General features: G+C 38.5%; 1 protein-coding gene across 1 annotated transcript; it reads left to right on the top strand.

The window, feature by feature from the left end:
• Positions 1-317: 317 nt before the first annotated feature.
• On the top strand, positions 318-27146 carry LOC138329067 (uncharacterized). The gene is made up of 2 exons (XM_069275794.1): positions 318-2136; positions 24913-27146. The coding sequence occupies exons 1-2, from the start codon at positions 1772-1774 to the stop codon at positions 26081-26083; spliced, it is 1536 nt and encodes a 511-aa protein (XP_069131895.1). The 5' UTR covers positions 318-1771; the 3' UTR covers positions 26084-27146.
• The last annotated feature ends 767 nt before the right edge of the window (positions 27147-27913 follow it).

Raw genomic sequence — 27913 nt, 5'->3', positions numbered from 1 at the left:
TCTTCGACGATCTATTTAGAATTAATGAAATGAAACTTCTAGAAATCTTCATTAGAGCGTAACTAAAGTTTGTGATTTACAAACAACGCAAGCCATTTTGTTTACATAAATTATGTCTGACAAATACACAGAATTATTCATTATGTATATCAATATTGTATAACGCCCGGGATGTGTGCCAGTACGTCAGAAGAGGTCGCGGTTGTGTGAACAACTTGTCGTATTTACCCGGGACTTATCCACAACATCAACAAATCACATGTTTTATTTGATAAGATAAATAATATTTAAAGGTCTGTAATATACAAACAATAATTTCCCATTGTGGCTCCAACAGTGTGTATAATATCTCCAACCCCGCGGATACCGGTCGTTACAGAGTGGTATTGGGCGATGTTAGGGCAGGGGACCGTCAACCTCCTACACATCGGGACTCCACTCCTTTACAGCGACACAAGAGTCAGCTATCCGAAAAGGCGATATCACGATAAAGGACATTTTTTGAAAGAAGCTCGCGTAGCAAAGCTAAGAGGAGAGTTATTGGTGAGGGTACTGTTAATTACTTTAACCAAACACAATACTACCATGATCAAAGAATTCTGAACAAACATTTACTTCATCAGTATCAATGGCCACTAATGTAGAGTCCCACGGGGACGTTTCTGTTCTGTTCTATATATAATCCTACCTTGGACTTTTTTTCTATTAACAGGTACGAATAGAGATTTTTCTCTTTATTACTGAATTTTGAAACTATTTAGTTAAACGCCGTAACAAAGCCACAAATTGTTGCAATGTTCTTTAATTGAATAGGAACCTACTTTGACATAATTTAGATAAATGCCACCTTTCATTCAAAACTTTGAGCATTTCATTGAACACGTGGTAAAGTTGACAATATTTACATGGCTATTGTGTATTAGACTTCTGTGTGTTACCCCTCGGCTGGGAACCGTGTTTAAAGTCCACAATATATCATAGTTCGTCGTACAATGTAGTAGATGTATGAAGTGATTGATTGATATACAGATCGAACTATTGAGCATTGAGTGGAGTCATTTGTTTCCTCGTTGGCGCGTTGACGTGCCGTCAGTGCGGGGCTCACGGGGGCATACATCGAAGCTCCCGGGTGAGCAGGCCTACACAGACATTCCTGATAGTCTATTGTCTCCAGGGATATATTCCAGTTGGTCTACAATGTTCCCGTAGTTTTGTCACACGGCGAATCGCATACTACTGGTCAGGATTCAAGTGCGGTGCATTGATTTTCCGAAGGTTCTGGCCTCCCGTTTAAATTTCTCGACGTTTAGAAACTTGAGACGAGACTTGTGAAGTTTTAAATGACCGTCGAGTTAATAGCACAATTAAAGGGATCAGTGGAAACTGTTAAATAAAAGGTATGGTGTGGTTTTAAATTTGTCGATATGGAATTCGAGAGAGTGATGGATTAAATTCGTGCTTTGTGAAAGGTATGTGGATTGTGGATTCCTTAACAGTTAATACTAGCTTCGTTGGATTAGTGTGAAAGAGAAACTTTAAAACTGCAAAAGGATTGATAAATGAAGATGGGCTGACTAATGAGACTAGAATCCCCATGAGCCGTAACTATGGATCACAGGATTGCCTGTAAATCTTGATCCTAAACGAACTTTCGCCCATACATGTCGTACGTCTTAATCCAGGACGAACCGCCATTTATAACGAAGTCTGGATCCCAGACAAGCAATCATCTAAAAGCCTGGATCCCAAGCGATCCTACACATTTAAGACAATGGAGATGCCAGTTAGTCTTGTAAGGTCCCATACACATCACTGGTCGTTCCCGAGTACGCCACGACACCGTCCGGTCGTTTCCTCTCCGAAGGTCCGTGGCGTGGACCTATGGCACATCATCTCTTATCGTCCACGTGACCGGAAGCGACCAGTGATGGTGCCTCCTGTGAATACTCCAGAGAGTCTGAGTCGGTCAGAATCACAATCAGATTTAAGTTCTCAGAAAGATTCACGTGTCTCGCGAAACTCGGGGAAGAGTTCAGCTGGAACCGCCGAGCAACGGGTCCCCATCCTTGGTCCTACCAGACAACAGACGGAGATATACTTCAAAAATGTCAGAAGGAGAGAAAGAACGAGCTGTTCGTAAGTATTCTGTATCTCTATATCAATCACAGTATATTAACCGGTTAAAAGGAATATGATTAATAGCACTTAAGGGTGACGTTTCAATAGCGACTTATTTGTGTAATGTTGTGACTTATTGTCGACGCATGGACTCATTATCACATTGCTGCATTGTTGTTGTTTATTTATCGATATTGCCTAAACCAATGGGTTTTCTTACTTCTCGACACAGTGTTGCCCTTATATCTACATTGTTTGGTACAATGTTAACTTATTGCTTCATTGTTTACTTATCGACAGTGTCGATCTGTTGACACATTTAATGTAGTATTATGTAGGGATAGTGTCAGGTACTTGGTAAGGATAGTACCCTTGTATTTGTATTGGATTTCCTATTTCCTCCTCCTATTCCCCGCTCCTGTTACCACTCCTTTCCGATTCCCGGCTTTTACCCCCCCCCCCCTTTTCTATACCTCTCTCCTATCCTGCCCCTTTCCTATCCCCCGCTCCTATCCCGCCCCTTTCCTAACCCCCGCTCCTATCCAGTCCCTTTCATTTTTTTATCCTTTGCTCCTAAACCGTCCTCTCCTATATCCCGCCCCTTTTCTATATCCCGATTCTATCATGACCATTTTCTATATCCCGCTCCTATCCCGCCACTTTCTTATACCCCGCTCCTATCCTGCCCCTTTCCTATCCCCCACTCCTATCCCGCTCCTTTCCTATTCCCCGCCTATCCGCTCCTCCCGCTCCTATCCAGCCCCTTTCATTCTTATCCTCTGCTCCTATACCGCCCTCTCCTATATCCCACCCCTTCCCTATCCCCGCTCCTATCCTGCCACTTTTCTATATCCCGCTTCTATCCCGCCCTTTCTTATACCCTTCTCCTATTCCGCCCCTTTTCTATCTCCCGGTTCTATCCCGTACCTTTCATATCCCTTGCTCCTATCCCGCACCTTTGGCCTGTCCCTATTCCGTCCCTTCCCGTTTCTATTCCCTTATCCTATCACGCTCTTTCCTGTCGTATATGTAATCTCGTTCCTCCTTGTCTCTCAGACCCTTCTAATCCCGCTTGCTTCACTCCTGATTCCCAAATATCAGACTACCCAAATATCAGATACGTCTGTTGACATATTATTAGAGATAAAAAAAGTCTGACGCTTGTCGTTTAATTAATTCTGCTGTTACCTAACAATGGCGTGTTTAAAACGTCGTGTCTTTTCACTACAAACACCAGACATTGTTATCGATGTCCTTGGTGGTAACAAGGGGTTTCACCAGATAGGCTGACACCTGGGATCATTCCGGGATTGACTAACTGTGAATAGGTTATGTCACCCCTCTCATCAAACTGATAACAGACTAATTTTACATTTTAACAAGCTATTGCACCATAACACAAGGTGTGTTACAATAAACAAGGTTAGAAACGTATACACTTTCCTACATGTAATTGATATATATACTTTATACTTAATTGGGCTGTGGTGGCCTAGTGAAAATCTACTAATGGTAGAGTGATTTCAATGTCTTTTATATGATATAATAGCAGCCCTCCAATTCCACTGGATCGCGGTGACCGAATGGTTAAAATTGCTGACATTCTACCACTTGCTCATTCTTCTTTTCATTCCGCCATGTAAAAAGGTCGGAATACCACTAGCCTTCCACCTCTAGATCGTGGTGACCGACCGGTGGAAGGGTCTAGTATTCTATCACTATCATCCCATCTCTAGACCGCAGTGATCGCGTGGTCGAGGTGTATGACATTCTACCATCCTCTCTCCAACTCTGGACCGCAGTGGTCGGGTGATCGAGGTGTGTGACATTCTAACAACATCCCTCCACCTCTGGACCAAAGTGATCGAGTGGTCGAGGTGTACGACATTCTACCATCATCCCTCCACCTCTGGACAGCAGTGGTCGGGTGGTCGAGGTGTATGACATTCTACCATCATCCCTCCACCTCTGGACAGCAGTGATCGGGTGGTCGAGGTGTATGACATTCTACCATCATCTCTCCACCTCTGGACAGCAGTGGTCGGGTGGTCGAGATGTATGACATTCTACCATCATCTCTCCACCTCTGGACCGCAGTGATCGGGTGGTCGAGGTGTATGACATTCTACCACTATTCCTCCACCTCTGGACCTCAGTGATCGCGTGGTCGAGATGTATGACATTCTACCATCATCTCTAGATCTCCACCTCTGGACCGCAGTGATCGGGTGGTTGAGGTGTATGACATTCTATCATCATCTCTCCACCTCTGGACCGCAGTGATCGGGTGGTCGAGGTGTGAGACGTTCTACCATCATCTCTCCACCTCTGGATCGCAGTGGTCGGGTGGTAGAGGTGTATGACATTCTACCATCATTCCTCCACCTCTGGACCTCAGTGATCGCGTGGTCGAGATGTATGACATTCTACCATCATCTCTCCACCTCTGGACCGCAGTGATCGGGTGTTTGAGGTGTATGACATTCTAACATCATCCCTCCACCTCTAGACCGCAGTGATCAGATGGTCGAGGTGTATGAAATTCTACCATCATTCCTCCACCTCTGGACCGCAGTGATCGGGTGGTCGAGGTGTACGACATTCTACCATCATCTCTCCACCTCTGGACCGCAGTGATCGGGTGTTCGAGGTGTATGACATTCTAACATCATCCCTCCACCTCTGGACCGCAGTGATCAGATGGTCGAAGTGTATGACATTCTACCATCATCTCTCCAACTCTGGACCGCAGTGGTCGGGTGGTCGAGGTGTATGACATTCTAACATCATCCCTCCACCTCTGGACCGCAGTGATCAGATGGTCGAGGTGTATGACATTCTAACATCATCCCTCCACCTCTGGACCGCAGTGGTCGGGTGGTCGATGTGTATGACATTCTGCCATCATTTCCCTACCTCTGGACCGCAGTGATCGGGTGGTCGAGATGTATGACATTCTACCATCATCTCTCCACCTCAGGACCGCAGTGATCGGGTGGTCGAGATGTATGACATTCTACCATCATCTCTCCACCTCTGGACCGCAGTGATCGAGTGGTCGAGGTGTATGACATTCTATCATCATCCCTCCACCTCTGGACCGCAGTGATCGGATGGTGGAGGTGTATGACATTCTACCATCATCCCTCCACCTCTGGACCGCAGTGATCGAGTGGTCGAGGTGTGAGACGTTCTATCATCATCTCTCCACCTCTGGACCGCAGTGATCGAGTGGTCGAGGTGTATGACATTCTACCATCATCTCTCCAACTCTGGACCGCAGTGGTCGGGTGGTCGAGGTGTATGACATTCTAACATCATCCCTCAACCTCTGGACCGCAGTGATCAGATGGTCGAGGTGTTTGGCATTCTACCATCATCCCTCCACCTCTGGACCGCAGTGATCGAGTGCTCACGATGTATGACATAATACCATCCTCCCTCCACCTCTGGACCGCAGTGATCGGGTGGTCGGGATGTATGACATTCTACCTTCATCTTTCCACCTCTGGACCGCAGTGATCGAGTTGTCGAGATTTATGACATTCTACCATCATTCCTCCACCTCTGGACCACAGTGATCGAGTGGTCGAGTTGTATGACATTCTAAATACATTCTAAAATACATGTGTGGTCACATTTCAGTTTCATGAACAAGTTTAGTTACTTTACCATAGATTTAGTTACATATTTCAGTTAGACCTACATCTTTTGCCACATATGTAAACAACTAGTTTGATATATGTTTAGTTACGCTGTCTTGCTTAAAAGGGTGAAACACCACAGCAGAGAGCCATGAATCTCATTATTTTGCCAAAGAAATTCGTTTATTAAGTACAAAATACCTCCTGGAAAGGAAACTGACAATGTTGTTTGTTTTGTAATCAAACAATATTAACACTAATAATCAATTACCTTCTGGTGTTATTGGTTTTTACAATAAACAAGCATATGTTTACATGTGTACCATACGATTACGTGTTGCCAAGGATACGAAATTACTATCGTATATGTCGCACTTGAAATGGACAAGATTGTAGCCTATTTATTAGTAACCTTCATCAATCAATGTACTTCTGTATGCGCCAGGAAAGATTAAAAAGTTCACAAGCACGGCAATAGTTTTGAATTCTGGTTTATGTTTGAATACGAAATGAAGTGACACAATTTTCGAGTTCGGCTATAACACTTGGAAGTGACCTGGTAGTATACATTTCTGTCATTAAACAGCAGGTACAGTTGTTTAGTAGAGTAAAATGGACGACCTCCCCAGCGGTTAAGTGTTGTTCGCTAACTGCCATTATTGTAGACTTGTAAATACTTACAGGAACGCCTTTTATTGTATTGTAAATAAATACTTTTTCGAGTTCTCAAATAAACACTTTAAACATTGAAACGTCATTCCTTCGGACATTTAAGATCACTTCAACTGAATCAGCTTCGTTTGTTCGGATATTGCACTGATATTTGGTTTTCGATTGATCCAGCGAGTTCAGTTTACTTTGTATCGTATTCTATCAACATCCCGAGGGTTCTCAAAGTATCAACTGTTCAGATTTAATATCAGGAGTTGAGAGTTAACTTTGGAGCGGTAGAAATTTTAGATTTTTTTTTTATACAGGATTTCTTGTTTCGATTATTCAGTTATTCTCATATCGATGATTTGAATGTATCTATACATGCTATCAAATAAACAGATGGTATGTGGTTGTATGTCATAAAGTATATAATACATGTACTTCGGTCAGATCTCGCCGTTTAATGGAATTCCATTGCAAATGGCCAAAATGTATCTGTATACACGTCCTGCCTGGTGACGCCTTTGCAAGGTTCGAAAGCGTCGCATTGCAATATGGTGTTTTGTCAACCTCATTCGGATAATTGGTGACATTTCATTTTTATATTCTCTATTTTGATATCGGATAAATCTTATTTTATGGTTTTCATTGATTTCTGTGCCACAACCCAATAATAATTTAGATTCATTATCAAGATGGATTATTTGATGAAGCTCCATGTATCTATTCTTAATAGTTCGTGATATTTTTAATCGTATTTTCTGTCATATTTATAAAAGAGCAAGACAACTGGCGACATTTTTTGGTGCTGAAGTGAGAAATAATTTACCAATTATTTATGATTTATAACTTTAAAAATGCTTTAGAATGTCGCATATTACGGAATATTGGTAATTCTTGATTAAATCAACGGCGTATCTCCTATCAATGCCGGTCTCTGTAAAGTAGCGACAGAAGAATAAATAAATAAATAGTATTACTGATACTTAATATTAAAATTCCTGTTATTGAATGACTAACAGTTGCCGTTCCCATGTACTCGGAGGAGTACATATGATTGACCACATTAACAAAGAACATTAACCGGCGGCCCGTTACTACACTGATAATGAGATAACTTTAATAACTGTGATATTGCTATATCATTGCAGCTAACATCTGTTTTATAGTGCGATGTACCGATAATGTACATACATTTTTAATTGTTTTCGTTTATTTCATAGTTAAAACAAAGCATGTTTAATATTATCATCGGACGGTAGGTATCGCGTTTCGATTTTTATCATTTCTGAAGCAATAATACTCCATTGTATGTAGATTTAATATGGCAGATACTGAGGTTTGTATACTGGACGGTTGTCTTGTTGTAAACAGTCATACATATATATGCATAGGCACAGGGACATGAACAATGATCATATACAAATGTATATATATACGTGCATTTAACGCACGAGGACTCTTTAAACTCTAACATCATGACTAACATGGATAAATGGATTCATGTTGACGGTAAATGGGATAAATGGATTCATGTTGACGGTAAATATAAGTTGGTGGCTCACTAAAATCACAAGATAAAGAAGATTGAACACATGTATCTAATATACAGTGATCTGAATATAGACGATTGATCTCGTGCATACGATCTATAATAGAATTAACACATGGAGAGTATGCACAGGGACTTGTGATATTGAACACATATAATTTATAGAAATCTATAGTACACAAAATCTGACCAAAAAACTCTTTTACGGAAAATACCGAAGGTAACGATTGCCTGTAATCAGTACAAGGGGGCTCGTGCTACAATTTTTGTTTCTGATCATTGATGGAAAATACCTATTTTGCATATTTTGAAGATTTTATTAGCAATTCATCAAAACAACTTACACATCAACTGCATGACATAAACACAATAAGTCATGATATACACTTATAACATTACTTTTGATAGGCTGCAAAAGAGTAATGGTTGTAAAATATCGTGTACATTACGTGAACCAAAAAAATCATATAGAATTCGTATCCCTCTATTTTGTACACACAATGATAAATATATGGATATATTGAGTTGATATTTTCAACAATTAAGTCATGTCTATAATATACATATTGATTATAGATTTTCACGGATCAATGCCTGTAAATGTTCGTGTCAGTAGGAACTGATATTTCCGAGGACACGTGAGGGTCGTGTTTTGATGTTTCTGACGCGGGTTTGATGGAATCTGATAGGTATTGTTCAAATCGATCGTGTATTGCAGAAAAGGGTTATACTATACAGCGGACGTGTACCGCTGATGATCCTTTGATCTACACACAAGGTTGTATGGTCAAGTGTATGCACTATACATTTTACTAAGAAGAATACATGCTTTGGTGGTAACAGGTGTGCCCGTGTGTGAATGGGAGGGAACTATGCATAACTCAGCCACAGGGACCGGGGAATTATCTATGATATGTTCATGGCCTAGCATACTGTCAACATAATAGTTTCTTGATTAAGATTTGTGAAAGAGGTTATGAATTGGCAATTAATTTCTTGATTAAGATTATATACAATTCTCGATCTAGATTCTAAATAGGAGTAAACTATGTATTGCAATATATGTATATAATTCCTTAGAACGAAAACCTATACCCTATCTTCACTCCGCTACCGTCGACGATCATCTGTCAGAAATCTTCCGTCCGTCGTTCGATAAGAGCTACGTTATCGCAGCGAGTGCAATGTAAATTCCTATGTTCGTGTGGTGGAGTTTTAGTGCGTCTTTTAAAAAAAATGTAGGAATAAAAGACAATATGCAGATCAATATTGATATTTTTATAAATTGTAAAGATGCTCAAACCACTGACAAATGGCATTTTTTCGCTATCAAAACCAGGAGCAGACGAATTAGTATTTTTCTTCAGTTACAAAAGTTACTTACGTTAGACCATTACCACCATTGAAAGGTTTGAGCTTCTAATTTTACTTCAAGACATAAATATTGAAAATAATTAATTGAATCCTGAAAAAATTCCATGGCACTATGTTCTATATGGAATTAAGTACGATTGTGCATGCACCAAAACAAAATAAATTATTTCATATTATCTTTGTGTAAATTAGACATATATGTACACGATTAACACCAATTATTGTTAAATTGATGAATACCATTTATGCTCTGTCGGCGGTGAAACATCTTTAAGTGATGTATAGAAATGACGATGCTTCGGACAATGTTGACTTGTCAAGTATCCGTGTCGCGTTAACACGAACTGCATCCTCGGTAACCCAGGCGATATATACACTAACGTTAATATAAGTGTAGCGTAGTGTTGTGCGATCACCCGTGGGTCTCCGACGATGCCGACTGACAAGAAACTGAAACGTTATACAGTCTTCCCATTCCCGTCAATGTGATCACGCGTTCCCTATAATTACCATAACTATAACGTACAGGTATATCACCAATCGCGAGATCTTTGAAAATTGAACCGATTATTTCTCTGAGAAGTTGCGATTGGCATGTCACCACATTCCAGTTATAGAACCCCCTTCCCCTTAACGTGGCCCTCGACCTATTTACGCGGTAGATAATCCTTTCGGGATTTGAACCCCCCGCCGGACGAGCCTCGGCCGGATTAACACTACTTATCATTGGTATTATCTAGGTCTGTTTGCATATCAGGGTGTATATCCGATATTCAAACACCTCGTAATCACTTACCTATGGAAATATTGAATCTTTATGAATATTTTTGTTGTCAAATTGACATATCTTTAGATGTCTTAGTCGTCACAGTCTTGCGACTACTTCTGTACAAGCTTTCATGTTGGAACAAAGTTATAATTCCCAGAGCGTGAGAGCTCCGAGGTTATAAAACACTAAAACAACTCAAACCTCGTTCTCAGACGTAAATTACACTCGTTTAAAGACAAATGTAAGTTTCTTGTTAAACAAAAATTCATAGGTAGAACACAGCATGAAAATAAATTAAGGTCAGCTAGAACACATTGTAGAAAATTTCGAGTGGACTGAATACATTTTGGCACGTTTTGGATAAGTACATTCCCACCTACATGTCGCTATGATCTATATATAGTGATTGATTACAGATAGATGTACTTAGGTGTTAACAGTCTGGTCGTAAATAATCTGTCCCATCAAACTGTCATAACTGCCTTGTATTAGGGCGCTGGTGGATTGGGAAGTCAAACATACCCGTCAACGGTTGTAGGTCTGGTCACAAATATATACCCCGACGCAATATAGGAGGCTAAAACCGGTCGTTAAATACAGGTGGTTGTTAAATACAGGTGGATGTTATATACAGGTGGTTGTTATATACAGGTGGATGTTATATACAGGTGGATGTTATATACAGGTGGTTGTTATATACAGGTGGATGTTATATACAGGTGGATGTTATATACAGGTGGTTGTTATATACAGGTGGATGTTATATACAGGTGGATGTTATATACAGGTGGTTGTTATATACAGGTGGATGTTATATACAGGTGGATGTTATATACAGGTGGATGTTATATACAGGTGGATGTTATATACAGGTGGATGTTATATACAGGTGGATGTTATATACAGGTGGATGTTATATACAGGTGGATGTTATATACAGGTGGTTGTTATATACAGGTGGATGTTATATATACAGGTGGATGTTATACAGTGGTTTATATACAGGTGGTGTTATATACAGGTGGATGTTATATACAGGTGGATGTTATTATATATACAGGTGGTGATACGTGTTTATATACAGGTGGATGTTATATACAGGTGGGTATGGTGTGTTATATACAGTGGTTTATATACAGGTGGATGATGTTATATACAGGTGGATGTTATATACAGGTGGATGTTATATACAGGTGGTTGTTATATACAGGTGGATGTTATATACAGGTGGATGTTATATACAGGTGGATGTTATATACAGGTGGATGTTATATACAGGTGGTTGTTATATACAGGCAGGCAGTCCATTAATATACAGGTTGCCGTTATATATAAGCAACAATTATATACAGGTGGTTACTACATTTGTAATTTTGTATATACATATGTACGGGCGGTCTTGGGCGGTCGTTACATACAGGTGGTCTTTAGAGCAGGTTTAAATGATTTTAACCATATATAGGATCTTTTCTTTCTTTCTAATTTACTTTCTTCTTCCTAACGTCTCCCTTGACACCACTTTACGTTTGGTCTTTGGTTGAGCGCTTGCCACTGTGAGGTAGGCTCTGGGTTCTGTCCTCTGGCCGAGACACACCAAAGGCTATAAAAGTGGTAGTTTCTGCTCCTACTTGCGCTAAGCATACCGGGAGTGGGACGACTGGTTTGTCCGTTGTCAGTATATTGTGACCGGGTGGGGTGTGTTGCTTGGTGTCTTCGGCGGCATGCTTCAGTGATATAGCACCATGAAAAGGGCAACAGTTCCACTATACAAGAAGACATAACACGAATATACCGCAGTCTCCTAAAACACGCACCTCGCACTACATACACACAACACACCGCATACATGGGAGGCCATCCTTACATGACCCTGGCTAGTAATAGGACGTTAATTAATCAAACAAACAAACAAAATCTAGTAGATGGTTGAGAAATAAATAGACAGTTCCACTGACATCCTTCCGTTTGCTGACAAAACAGGGATCTGAGAATGAGTTACAGATTATGTAATCATGCACTTACCAGAGTGCCCTGACACCATTTTAAAAGTTTCAGAGGTCTAGATTACAAAAACGGTAAAAATCATACTCTACATGATCTACGAGAAGGGTGGCTAGCTTAAAAACGTTTTATGGCCTGTTTTACTTTAAACGAACATCATTAAGTCAATCTGTACGGCACAAAAAAAATGTATCAGAATGCATGTATACATATAATCAATATTTCAAGGCCCTGTGCTTCGGAATTATCAATGGCAACGCTATGTCAACGTGGAGAACGAAACTAAACTCCACAACTACATTCACTGCTGTAATTTAAAATCAGACCTGAAATACGTTTATTCATGAATAGGTTCCACTTATAATGCCGTACCGTGGAGTACCAGACTTTGTAACACGACAACAGCGTATAACTATGTCTTTAACAATGAAAATCTATATTATAAGATCAATGCACCGGAATCAGGACTGCTTTTGATTTTTACCCTCGTCAAGTTGTAAACATTCAAGTCCTGTTTCGCACACAACGTAAAGGAAAAAAGACAAAGCGAACGTGATCATTATATATGACCAGTTCTTTGATGACAATGATGGAAAATTCTGTTCGTTTTTTATCACTAATAATCGTAAACCCCGTGTGTTGGGCCGGGAACCAAGGCCTATAAAATTTGAGGTGTGTGAAATGGACCACAATTGTGACAAAGCATCGATATATTCCTATGTCCATATATACGTTTTTATTTTCAATGTCATATTCGTTTCGTATTAATAATACAAATTCTATAGCGGGATGCTCTATATATTCGAAGGGATGCAATAGATAGTTCCATACATTCGGCGAGGTGTTCCGCACATTTGGATGGACGCTCTCCGCACATTCGGATGGACGCTCTCCGCACATTCGGATGGACGCTCCACAAATTCGGCAGTGTGTTCCGCACATTCGGCGAGATATTCGATTGAGATTGCGGTACGTGTACAACCAGATCAATTAGCCTTTTTTGGTGAAACTCGTTCACTGACCAGGTGTTCCAGTTGCGTAAGGATACACGAAAGGGAGGTAACGGGACGACAGACGCTTCGCGTATTCGGCGGGATGTTTTCATATCGATAGTGATATGATGTGCGTCGTGGTATTTTATACGGACGCTTGGTTGTTACATATTTATACTCATTGAAATGATTCCTGTCACTTAATGGATATAGTTGTGATTATTGTTCAAACCACATTAACATGTAATACGTTATACAAATACGTTAATGACACAATGGCAAAACAAACTATGGGAGCATTGTAATTAGGACAGATTTCATAGACTGTTGATCAAATTGTATGGTATTTCTAGACACTAAAACACACAATGTCATCACCAATATCTATACAGTCAGCGTATAGTACTATAACATGTAGCATGTTAACATTGATCAACAGGCTCCCGTCCGACTGTCATTAGAAAGCAATGTAATCTTATTGGGTTGAAACACAACAAAACCGACAAAATGCATGCAATTAAACTACAGCCAACACTCCAAATAAATCGAACAAGGACAAAATGTATCAACATGTCGAATTTCACACAAAAGGAGTGAATCGTGGGGTAATTTACTGCTGATTACTTATATTTGGCGAGGTGCTTATTTTTGGGTTTATTACCGGGGAGAGGTAACCGCGAATTAAAACTTTCTCGCGCTTATTTCTACGAATAAACCGATGGTGTGAATGTTGATGTCTTAACAAAATTTGCTATATATACGTTTTGATATTATTTACAGTAGTTCTAATGATTCGCATTCATTTGCCTCAATAGTGTCGTGGGCATGCAGATAGTATTGTGATACGTGTTTTGTGACAGTGTTTTATATAACTTTTACTTAGCAAGAATGCACACAAGGTTAACGTGAACACTTATATTAAGTGTAAGTCTATTTATAGATTTAGAATAATGCCTAAGATTGATTTTACATGGCTTTGTTGCAAATTCCTACCAAATATCAATTCATGCAAATAAATACCCTTGAGTAAATACACCACGAGGCAATAGCTTTTTATGTCTGTCGACCTTCACGTAACATCTTATTTATAACTGTATGCTATGTTTACACGCAAACAAGTATTTATATAACGCGTTTGACTATTAAGAGTGTGAAAGAAATGCCATACAATACACTATACAGTTCCTGAACAGCCTCTGTAACAATTTCCTATATATTGTCGAACTTTGACTGATTATTCTCAATGGTAGCAGTATAATTATACTTTCAGCAAGTTATAATTATGTCATTTGAAATCAATAATCTTATGGGCGATATCAATTATATGTTTCGACATTGGTCTCGTTGGTTACTTTCTATTGATGCTGTATATTTTCGATTTTGTTATAACATAATGTGATACTTATTTTATTTTTGTAATATAATTCTAGTATATTTATCCTTTCATCAACCGCAATTTAGTCAATGCTGCCTTACGATAAACTGATTAACCCAAATCACTTAAAATCAGAAACATCATCGTCGGTTCTATACCTATGTAATTCGCCTATGATCTGATATAACCGAATGGTAGTGGAGTAAGACACTGACTGAGGGTGCAGAAACATAGGGGGATGGAAAATTCTTTATAGACTTTGTGGACAACAGATAGATAGATCCCTGTATGATGTTTATATATATAATACTTTATTGAACTGCATTCAGTTATATATTTGTATTATTTTTCAATCTACATCTAGGCGTTACACATAAAAGATAACTTTGATATTCAATAATTCTATATAGCTCGGAAACATTTTATCAAGGATTTATACCTCATCTACGCCCTTGACTTTATTAAAGAAACCAAATGCCTTATTAATTAGGATTACAATATTTAACGAAAGAAAATAATTTCCGATTTAAAATTATAATTTAATAAGGTAAAGTAACCTATATTTATTATGACAAAACGAATAGGAAGGTATCTTTATCTGAAATACCCGTTAATGTCAAACTGTAATGTTTAAACTTATATCTATGGGAAATATTTAACGTGCTTGTAGTTCTTCTAGTTAGACAGAAAAAATGCCCTGTAGACTTCACAATTGCTACAATTTATATACGAGTTATTTCCCTTTGTTAATTAATATGGAAGATTTAAATTTATTGTCTTGATTTCCGATACATCATACACGTCTGAACATTTAAAGGATTATCGTTATATTCAATCTGCCACACATCGATTTCTCTAACTAATACACACTTAATTACTCCAATTCAACAAAGCATGTCTAATTTTAATTCCATATCGGATAATTACTTAAACATGTGCCAAGTCATGATCAATTTGAACCGCCGCACTGTTTGCTATATCGTATATATATATATATATACATGATTTCATATGGAATATAAACGAAGAGTTAAAAAAAAACGTGCGTTATTGTCAATTATTTCCGCGAGTTTAAAAGGATTTTACGATTTTCGCATAAATCTTATTTCTTGATCTGGCTGTGTTTAAAGGCCCACTACCTTTCCGAAACGGCTTTTAATTTTTAAAATGGGAATGTAAAATAAGATCGATAATTTTGTAGAGTCCTAAAAATTATTAACTTACCGTTAATACTACATTTATCATCACCTCCTGAACGATTTGATTAAAATGAATAAAATGTTTATTTTCATAACGCGGGTCGTATTATGTTTCCCGCCGTCGTCCTAAATACCGCGCGGTAGTTGACTATCACTGCGCCAGACGGCAAAACAGCGAATTGACTCTCCACTGTTTTCATATATTACGCAGGCAATCTTGCATATGTTTGGTGTCGTAACCTTATTTTAGATCATCGGTATGCATTTTCTGGTGTAATTAATGTTTTTTAAGAAACCTTTATATTTTGCTCCGGAAAGGTAGTGGGCCTATAAAGGCCCACTACCGTTCCGAAACGGCTTTAAATTTTTAAATGGGAATGTAAAACAAGATCGATAATTTTGTAGAGTCTTAAGAATTATTAACTTACCGTTAATACTATATTTATCATCACCTTCTGAACGATTTGATTAAAATAAATAAAATGTTTATTTTCATAACGCGGGTCGTATTATGTTTCCCGCCGTCGTCCTAAATACCGGGCGGTAGTTGACTATCACTGCGCCAGACGGCAAAACAGCGAATTGACTCTCCATTGTTTTCACATATTACGCAGGAAATCTTGCATATGTTTGGTGTCGTAACCTTATTTTAGGTCATCGGTACGCATTTTCTGATGTTATTAATGGTTTTTAAGAAACCTTTATATTTTGCTCCGGAAAGGTAATGGGCCTTTAAAATAAAACCCCTTTATATTACTTCGCCGATGAAATGTTCGAGTCCACAATAAAATCATCGGGACCATGAAATTCTGCTCCGTCATTTTATGGATAAAATTTTAAATGCAAGTGACTGAGTTCACGTATTAGATGATTCCGTATTGGAGACTGGTTATATGGACCACCTGGAACTACTCTATATCTGATAATCGTCCTTCCATTGATAACTTCAAACATCGCCATGTCATTATGTGATTTTATTATAAGATTGTTGTCAAATATGAAAATAAGTACTGGACTGCATTCAGTTAGCAGTTATGGGAACTGGACGGTGACAAATTCAACATGAAGCACTAGGACGCATCATTAAATGTGCCACTTTCTAGTAAGTACTCTTCGTACCATAATTACCAACTGGATACAGCATGTAATCTTACTTTACATGTATATTGCACTGGTAAGCTGATAAGCCAATAGAAAACTTGGTTCTTGTTCGAATCAACCTTGTCACTTGCCTCTTGTTATTCTGCATCCCAATACCTTAACAACCCCATCCCGCCTTTTTTATAACCCCCTATTTCCTATCTCACTCCCACCTTTTTAACAACCCCTCCTTTAATAACCCCATAGCTTCCGTTTGGCATCCCGCCCCTTTAACAACACCGTCCCTATCTAAGACCCCTATCTTCCCTCTCATTCCTTTAACAACTATCTCCCATTTCCCCCATCACTGTGAACAAACTTTCTTTCCCGTGCGATTTACTTTCGCGAATTTCACGATCCAAGAGAATTCGTGAAAATTTATCTCCACGTATTAATATTTACATCGCTTACATTGATAAACATTTCCATTCAATTTTAAAATCCGTGGATGTTAATCTTCGCGATCTTGTTTTGAAATGGAAATCGCCAAAAAATGAAAGAAAATTGGTTTACAGTAACCCAAAAGAGATTAAACTAGCATTCTCTGTAAACAAAACACAGACAACAACAGAGATGTTAGTTATTTTGGAAACTTCTTTACTGTAAACCCCAATACACCCACAAGTGTTTTGAGTTCACTGGGGATTAGTGAGATTACAATAGGACTTTAAATCTAACGGACATTTTAGACTGTCGGTCGTCGGAGGTCAGTTGAGCAGGAAAGACGGTAAGAAATATTTTCTATCACCTTTCTGTGTAAAAATGACGTTTTCGATTTATTTCGTCTTGTGACCCTGTATTCTGGATAATTCGAAGTTGACGTTTACGAATTGAAGTTGTTGGGGTTTGTAATAGTTTCGTCCAATGATCCTTGCCTAATACCTGTGTATCATATCGAGGCGTGTTTTGTTGACCAGAGACAGGTATTCAAGGCATATGATTACACCTGTCATGCCAGAAGGCTGTACATGTGAGCATTATTGGCTGTTGGTGGTAATTTGATACTTAGGGTAGCAGGTATACCGTGTCCGGTTTCATACCAAATCACATATTAATTTTTCTCACATAATCAAAACGTACTCTGACCAGCTGGTGATCTAAAGGGATGGTGAGACCTCAGTTAGGCTGTAAACTTACCGGAGTCGTCAACTCTTCAGGTATTTAAACCTTTTATACTTTCCTCAATATGTCACACAATCCGGTCCATCAAATACAGATAAATGTTTTAGAATTATATTTCATTATTTGAATATATGAATTATAAATAATCCTTCCATGGATATTTTTCTCTACGGAGGGCATGCTCTATGGCACCATTTGTCGTGTACGAAATTATCTCTTCTCAAACTTCGTCAGTTTTTGTTCAAATACCTTTCAAGGCAAAATCACATCTTTGGAAAATGTGGCATTTCACAATAGAAACCATCAAACTTAATTAAATCCAGTTGTTTTCACGGCATGACTGGCTTCTACCGAGGGATCAATGTTATACTGAGGTCGTCTCTTGAAAATGAAATATCTAAAGAGTACATATCGGGTACCTTGGAATCGACCATAGCATCTAAATAGACGTTTGCTGATTGCTTCTTAGTTATGATTATCAAATAATTATATTTACGTGTGCAAAAGATTACACTAGTTAAACGTTTTTAGTAAATAATGTTGTTTTGAGAGCTAGCATATTATGTTTGTTTTCGAAAACATGTTTCTTCATTTCTGGAATGCAATAAAATTGTGACGGATCAACCAGAATAGCGATATGTGAACGACCAAAATATTCAATTTACAAGTTTGATATTATATCATAATTAGATAAATAGCGTTATATACAATATTGATGCAAAAGACAGGTTTTCATAGTACCACGGATGCCGATGGACATTCGAAGGTAAATACAAAGAAGCACAATGGTGGTGCGGTTTGAGAGTAGTGGTTGAAGAAAGAAGAAGGGAATTTCTGTTTTCCGCCATTTGCAACATTAAGTATCGGAACGAAGGTTTTAAACTAACAAAGTTGCACTTTTACAGAGGCCATTTTTGGCAGGATATATAAAGTGCGAGTCTTTAGCAGCTATTTTGGCCAGACTAGTATAGATCTGGTTTAATTCTCTCTCAAGTAGGTTTTAACAGACATAAGTTACACAAAACATTGATCGGTAGTAAAGGGTCCACACTTGAGTGTGGGATATTTAATTTTGATACAAACAACGTAAGATTAATGTTTACTATTGAAAACATTAAACAACTTTATTCTTGTATTTATCATTATAATTTAGAGCTTGTTTTCCTCCTACATTACAGGTTTGTTTCATTTATGAAGAAAGAAACACCAAACACGTGTAGTATTTCTTCCAAACAAATGTGGATCAAAAAGTGTATTTGTTATATTAATCTGGTTGGAACGACAAAGGCATTGTACTTTCTTTTGCTGATAAATGCAACTTTTGGTGACTCTGACTAATTCCCATTCCCAGTGGTGATGACTCTAACTAATTCCCAGTCCCAGTAATGGTGATTCTAACTAATTCCCAGTCCTATTGATGGTGCCTCTAGCTAATTCCCAGTTCCAGTGATGGTGATTCTAGCTAATTCCCAGTCCCAGTGATGGTGACTCTAACTAATTCCCAGTCCCAGTGATGGTGACTCTAACTTATCCCCAGTCCCAGTGATGGTGACTCTAACTTATCCCCAGTCCCAGTGATGGTGATTCTAACTAATTCCCAGTCCCAGTGATGGTGATTCTAACTAATTCCCAGTCCCAGTGATGGTGACTCTAACTTATCCCCAGTCCCAGTGATGGTGACTCTAATTCTCAGTCCCAGTGATGTTGACTCTTACTAATTCCTAGTCCCAGTGATGGTGAATCTAACTAATTCCAAATCACAGTGATGGTGATTCTAATTCCCAGTCCCAGTGATGGTGAATCTAACTAATTCCAAATCACAGTGATGGTGACTCTAACTAATTCCTAGTCCCAGTGATGGTGAATCTAACTAATTCCATGTCACAGTGATGGTGACTCTAACTAATTCCCAGTCCCAGTGATGGTGACTCTAACTTATCCCCAGTCCCAGTGATGGTGACTCTAATTCTCAGTCCCAGTGATGTTGACTCTTACTAATTCCTAGTCCCAGTGATGGTGAATCTAACTAATTCCAAATCACAGTGATGGTGATTCTAATTCCCAGTCCCAGTGATGGTGAATCTAACTAATTCCAAATCACAGTGATGGTGATTCTAATTCCTAGTCCCAGTGATGGTGAATCTAACTAATTCCATGTCACAGTGATGGTGACTCTAACTAATTCCCAGTCCCAGTGATGTTGACTCTAACTAATTCCCAATTCCAGCGATGGTGACTCTTACTAATTCCCAGTCCCAGTGATGGTGACTCTTACTAATTCCCAGTCCAAGTGATGCTGACTCTAAGTAATTCCCAGTCCCAGTAATGGTGATTCTAACTAATTCCCAGTCCCAGTGATGGTGACTCTAGCTAATTCCCAGTCCCAGTGATGGTGATTCTAACTAATTCCCAATTCCAGTGATGGTGACTCTTACTAATTCCCAATTCCAGCGATGGTGACTCTAACTAATTCCCAGGCCAAGTGATGCTGACTCTGAAGTAATTCCCAGTCCCAGTGATGGTGATTCTAACTAATTCCCAGTCCCAGTGATGGTGACTCTAGCTAATTCCCAATTCCAGCGATGGTGACTCTTACTTATTCCCAGAGAAGTAACGTTTACGGTAGCGAATATTAAGAGTGTGCATTCAGTGTTATCAACATTATCTGTCTCTGGGTAACAATGCTACTGGATACCGTGTTGTTTTCCTCGGTTCTTGGATCAAAGAGTTCCTTCGTAAATAGGAGATCAAGTCGAGCTTAGTTTTAAATGTATGTGATATACCAAAGTAAACAGTAAATGACACTGAGGACCATAGTCTGGATTGTTACATAAACGTCAGCCATTCGGATCACTGGCTTATCATTGTATCTAAGTCTGCTCAACTCGTTCTCATTAACAACTCGACTATAGCAAACAATAATTAAACGGTGGCTTTTATTTTCTTTCTGAATGTGCAATCAGTTTTTTGCTATCAATGCTTGTTGCACCTCATAACTGAGATCTTTTGTTGAACAAAATCACAGTTTACTTTCACACTCATGTGCCACTTTAACTCGGCGATAGGGCTGATTGGGTACAAGGTCGAAAACGGCGTATGCCGCCTTCGGTAATCTCTACCATAAAGTCTTAATTTAATTAAAAGTCTATCTGTTGCTGATCTGAATATTATTGTGTAAAAACAAGACATCTGGTCTAGGCCACAGTTTAAATTCCTTTGTACACTTTTCTATCAGGACTTAAATATAATTTGTAACTGTACGGGGGACACATACGGTGATTAGCAGAGAGTGATCGTGATTCGTGAATGAGTCTCCTCCACATTGTAAAAGCTTAGCATCTGATGCATGGATGGTTATATAAACCTACACATCAAATGTAACTAAATGGACTCAGGTGGTCACAGTCAGCCAATGGTAGTTTCGATACTCTAAATTGATAAGTGATAAGGTGTCAGTGTTATATATATACATGTATCAATACCTGATAACGCATATCTTCTTATCCATCTAAATTTCAGTAAAAATTCTGATAAAACAAAAATTACACCAAATACGAAAATGACGTTTGATAATTCGCGCGTGATATGTGGATGCGACTCACCTTTGACATAAATACGCATGAAAACGAGACATAACGTCGTCTACAATTACACGTGACAGAAGTACATGACGTTGAATTCGACGTGACATACATTGTACGTACCAGAGGACTGGCATTGTCACATGAAAGAGGACCTAAACTTCACCTTCATTTACCTTACGTGACAGAAAGACATGACGTCACCTTTATTTACACGTGGCATAAGGACATGACGTTTCCTTTTTTACACGTGACAGAAAGACATGACGTCACCTTTATTTACACGTAAAAGAAGGACTTGACGTCGACTTTAATTACACGTGCCAGAAGGACATGACGTCACCTTTATTTACACATGACAGAAGGACTTGGCGTCGTCTTTAATTACACGTGACAGAAGGACATGACCTCACCTTTATTTACACGTGACAAAAGAACTTGACGTCGTCTTTATTGCATATATAATACTTGAACGTGACCATTTCATGTAAACTTTCGTTTATCATCAACACACTGATTATACATACCATACACGTACGGGGTACACTGGGTATACGTATAGTGTTCTGTAATATCGTAATTGGTTTTCTACGTGATGTATTACATTAAATATTGGGTCAGAGAGGTACGGAAGGTAACACCCAAATCGCAATGGTTAAACGTTACATTCTTTCTACGTCATTGAGCTTTCTTTCTTTTTTTCATGGTGTCAAATTACAATGAGAATGTTTTCGGCTAAGTTTTCCTTTCTTCATATGCAGGTGTTGAATTTTAAGTTTAAATTTCATGAGCTGTTATTTGTTTTATTCCCTGTTGTAGAATAATTTTTTTACAACAGATATCGTACAGGGTTTATTTTGGCGGGATTACGCCTATAATTAGTGATTTTACAGGACATTGTTTTGGTCGCGAAAATCTAACCCGCAAAATGTTAGTTAATATATAAACCATATACATAAATCATATACATAATCGCATTTATTTTTTATTTTTTTGATATTTAATGTTCTCGTTTTCAGTCAATCTGATTAAAATACAGATCCATATAACCACTACGTTCAATAGAGGATCTGACAACATCCCATAAGGGGTCATGGTAGAATGACCTTTTTGCCACGTGTACTTCAGATCAAATGCATTTTCTACACATCGGTATGTCAATTATTGTTAACTCCATTTCGCCCCAGTATATATATACATTTAGCTTTGTTGTGCTTTTTTGGCAAGATGACTATATACCCAAAATTAATTCTGACAGTTATTTTCATACTATTTCGTCCCCAGCCAAGATTCTACCAGCAGCAATTTGATTGGCCATTTGCAAAGGTCACCAGAACGTGACCCCTAATGGGATGTTGTCAGATCCTACGATCAACGTACTGATAATAAGGATCTGTATTTTAATCATATTGATTTTTAAGTCAATGCGCGAAATTTTTGACCCGCGAGTATCAGGCTATCGTGTATTTTCTACTGCATCCCTCCCCATCTCTAGTAAATTATGTAGTTGATTGTGATGTGGTGACAACACTCCCTGACGTTGTTACCTAACGGAAGCCTTCAGCATTCTACACAAGGATTACTTACTCAGCTTGCCAAATAACACATGACTCTTGTCCCACTTAAATAATAATCTCAATGTGTTATTGAGAACAGAAATAGGATACATGTATACATTCCATAATCTGCGGAGATTTCAAAGGCTTATTATATTTTAATGTCAAACATTATGTATAATTTCGGTTCTTTCTCTCCCTTGATGCTGCCTTTCGTGAGCACTTAGGCGTAATCATTTGGCCCTTTCTTCACTAACAGCTAATGTTAAATGTCCACCGTACACCATAGTGCTGGCTCCTATATAATTGTTTATTATTACCTTACCCCTCATACAAAACACTACATTTAAGGAAACTTAACCCCAAACATTTTCCGCGCGCGGTTCAGACGTGGGTACATTTAAATGTATTAGGGACACAGGATAGATAGGACCCAGATGACCAAACAATGCTGACTATGTACATTGTATAGGTGTAGTATATACCTGTACTGTAATTAACAGGTTTATATACAAAGGTAAGTACTGTGACAGTGTATAAAGTGATCTAACGTTATACATGATATTAGTGATCTCGGCTCGGTGGCAGAGATTTGAACTAGTGTTGACTTGTGAATACGAGTTTATTCTGGACATATACTGAACTGCATTAAACGTCAAATCGGTAAGTCTTACTATATTTCTATGGCGATATTATCGTGGCAATACCAGGAGGTCCTAATTGTGTATTTGACTTTTTTATTTTATGTTTTTATAGAGCATTTTGGATATGCATACAATCATGTACAGTGTACATTTAATATGATTATCTTCGTAATTTGACAGATATAATCTCTCAACTTGTATGTTGCGAGTTAAATCCGGTCGGAGCATTTTGCATTTCAATCAAATATATAAATATATTCATAATTCATAAGTACATGTCACACAGGATTTTAAAATCTAAAATGTTTACTTATCAGTACTGTATTAATATATTAACTTAGCGTTATTGTTGTCATATAGAATGCACGAAAAAGACATTTATTAAATATTGTTTATACTCATAAGAATGCAAATTCAACGCCAAAATAGAATTTTTACCTGTTATCTATAATAACAATGACTTGCTTTGTCGAGGAGGGTGTAATCTTTTTTCCAAATGTTGGTCGGATGATGTTTAGCGGGAGCGCGAGGGTTTTTTTGTGTGTGATAACGCTCGGTATATCATTTAATACGATCATATTACAAAACAATATATCATCGTTACGAAGACTATTTGTCTTTCCCTTAATGATGACAACAGACGTGATACTCTTACCCAGGGTACCGACAGACTCCAGTATCGGGCTCCTGTGTCCGTGTTGCAGGGGAAATATGAAGTGTTCCGTTAGTGTTCGTGTTGTTTGCCAAGTTGTACAAATTAGCAGAACTTCCAAGTTGTCTGTGTCGCTATACACCATTTCAACTTAGATCATTGCTGTAGTGCATATTTATTTAATGTCTAGTTTGATTTTTGAGCAACGTATTCGAAATGTGTTTCAACAATGAAAATGTTAAAATTGTCATGCATTAAAACATCGGCCACGTGTACTTACTCGCTGTGTATATTGCGTGACTATAGGTTTTACGTGAAAATATTAATGACTACATTTTGTGTTTTAAATATTTATTGACTTATAGCTTTGTACCGAAGATTACTCGAAACTCTTTCTCACACTTTTGTACATAATTACAGGTTAACAGTGTATTTGATCAGCATTGAGCGTTTAATTTCAAACTGCACACAAATAAACTCAATATTGTGTGATTAATTTTAAATGATATCACAATGAATTCATTTTTTGATGTTTTCAGATTGCGAGGAATGAATATAAATGGGCCATTTCCGTCAGAACCGTCGACATTCCGGAAATCGCCGAGCGAGGGTAGCGCCAAGTCTTCAGACCGGTCTTCTGACCCTGACACCTCCGATCCCCCTGCCAAGTTCAAGGCCACATTATCAAAACTAACTTCATCCTCACTTACATCTTTACCAAAGAGAAACTATTCAACGTCGTTTGACCCCGAAGGCCAGGGCTATAACGATATCCGCTTCCTAGCGGAGTTAGTCAAACCCTTACAATACAGACTCCGTGTATCCAAGAAAGAAAGGAGAGAAAAGGTCATCATTCCGTCTAAACATGGCTACCACCCGCGGAGCCAGTCACCCACTTTTAAACGTCTTCTGGAGGCCACGGAAAAACTTAATGTTCTGTGTGAGAACGATGTGTTGGAAGGACAGGTGAACAGGGAATACTCCGAGGACAATCCGGCAGTGGAGGACCCCCTGGGTCCACTCCGAAACACAGACAGAGTGAACCGTGCTAACAACGGAAGAGGCAAACCCAATCACACAACGCCATACATAACGGATCCAACAACTGATGTTACGAAATCGCTTCCTAAACCTGATAATGCTTCCGTCGTCCAGGAAAAACTTGAAATTCCGAAACATTATCCAAAAAGTGAGAATGTGATATCTGAGGAAGGTGACATTTCTGACAATAGCTCAACTAAGTCGGATGAGGTTTATTTCAAAGTGGACTTTAAAGAGGAAGATGCGCACGCAGAACTTCACTTGTTTCTTCCACATATATCCGAGTCTTCAACTGGGCGCGGGATCTCGCCCGACTCCAAAAACGGAACTGGAAACGGTAAGAGTGGAAATGGAGATAGGGTTTCTTTGCCTTCCATACCCCGTCAATCAAATATGACATCGCAAAAAACGTTTCTTAACAAAAGAGTTAATACTAAAAACAATGTTAAAAAGAAAAAGAAGAAGCCCGACAATAGATGTCCGTCTGCTAAAGACAATGATAGAAAGGTGAATGACCATTTGAACGATGTGCCAACTTTGATATCCATGAACTATGAGAATGGGCACCATCAAAAGCGTGACCCACACGGTGACGACACCATCTGTGACGTAGCTAATTGCCCCTTCCATTCTTTGATGGCAGTTGCCAGAGCGGAAACGTATGTGTAATGATAAATATGGCAAGCCAGTATGTTAGGCATTCATCGAGCAAGGTTGATCCAATATTTCACAAAATCTATGTACAGAAGAGTTTAGAAATATTTATCTGATATCTCATCGTTCTCTTCTGTCAGAGTTACTTCCCTGTATTTCACTCCGTGAGACTAAGGGAAGTAACTCTAATTACTCCGTGAGACTAAGGGAAGTAACTCTAATAGATAAGATTGATATCTTCTGAAGTAAGTACGAAATCCAAAGACCTAGATAACGCTAATAAATCCTTGCCGAGATCTTATATACAATTTATCTAAGATGTATTACAAAACTAAGCTGATTATTGGATCAGCATTGCTGTTTGAAGGAATGACAACTAGGCTTGCCACAAATAGTTATAGTGCGCATGACAGGAAATAATCTTATAGTCATTATTATCTTAAAACATTAACACAAAAGGTAATAAACGTGTCTAACCTACCCATAGTACGTTGTCGTCGTTTAAAGGACACACAATTCTCCCATTCTAACCAATCTGAGCCAAATATAAAAAAAAACAATAAGATGAGATAACGCTCTTATTGATTTATTTTGACCTTATGATACATTTTCAGTTCTATAACAAAATAAATCGACTTCATAACAGCCCTGGAAGAAAAAATGTGGATTTGTATCTAAACTGTACAATTATATACAAATTCTATCTTCAATGTGTCGTGATATTCTGAACGGTGAAATGATGTCAAACGTCGACCTGGGGAAGGATGGGCAAAATTACTGTTTCTGAATGTCAGATTATGTTATAGCAAAGTCGCCAGGAAGTTATATACAGAAAAGGTCGCAGTAAAGTATAGAAAAAGATAAGTGTATCGTCGTTTTTGGTGTGTATGGAGGTTAAGGAAGTTGTGTCTTGTAGTAAAGACAATGTGATATGATGTAACCGCCGCAATGCCAAGTTATGTCTGTGATTTTTATAAGGAATTTAAACCAAGTGTTGTACATAACTACATGTGTGGAAATTTACATATGATCGATCTACTGTAGTTCATTAGTATTATAGTTTACAAAGCAAACAAGTGCCCGCTCCAGTGGCGGATCCAGAAGGGTGTTTTAAGGCTGTATGATATCCCTTCCATTCCGGGAATTTTTATCTAATATCTAAAACCATGTTTTTTCAACATAGTACTCACTTTTTTTTCCGCGACATCCTCCAGGGGTTACTACCACTGCCGTAATATCCACTGGATTGTCGAGGGTGTATACTGTTTACACTCATGAAACAACCCCCCCAGGAAGCCTCAAGATAGATGTTTGGATCCGCCACTGTGCTCATATTTACAATTCATGCTGAATACTCTCGATGGTGAAGGTACTCTTGTACTCCATATTTAGTTTCACAAAAATAAGCGCACGTCATTTGTATCATAAATAAATGTAAAATTATTATAATGATTATCGATATCGATAATAATAATATTTACCATAAATATGTTGTAAAATTTTGTGTGGCGAACGGATGCGAGTGCGTCTTTGTCGTTGATGTTTGCAAAATTCTACATGTGCCAATAGTCTGTTATCTTTATATCATTTTATTTATTTAATACTACTATGCAATGTGTACGATATGTGATCTGCGTGTACAGATACCATTAAAAATATCAACCAAATGTACGAGTTGTCCTCTCTGGTTACCGATTACCCATGCCATTGTATGTAAAGAGCGATAACTCTTTGAGACATCGACAAAACCCTCAGTATGTGATGACTGAACGTCCACTGGAAGTGCAATCGATATTCTAGGAGCCGGTGGGTTGAAACAATAACGTCTTAAGCCTACTACCTTTC

Source organism: Argopecten irradians, chromosome 1 (assembly GCF_041381155.1).
Source record: "Argopecten irradians isolate NY chromosome 1, Ai_NY, whole genome shotgun sequence".
NCBI lineage: Eukaryota > Metazoa > Mollusca > Bivalvia > Pectinida > Pectinidae > Argopecten > Argopecten irradians.
This window is presented reverse-complemented; position numbering and strand designations above follow the sequence as displayed.

Coding starts and splice junctions, on each gene's coding strand:
- LOC138329067 (XM_069275794.1), top strand. CDS start 1,772: ATGGAGATGCCAGTTAGTCTTGTAAGGTCCCATACACATCACTGGTCG. Junction 2,137..24,912: donor AGAGAAAGAACGAGCTGTTC/GTAAGTATTCTG, acceptor TGATGTTTTCAG/ATTGCGAGGAATGAATATAA.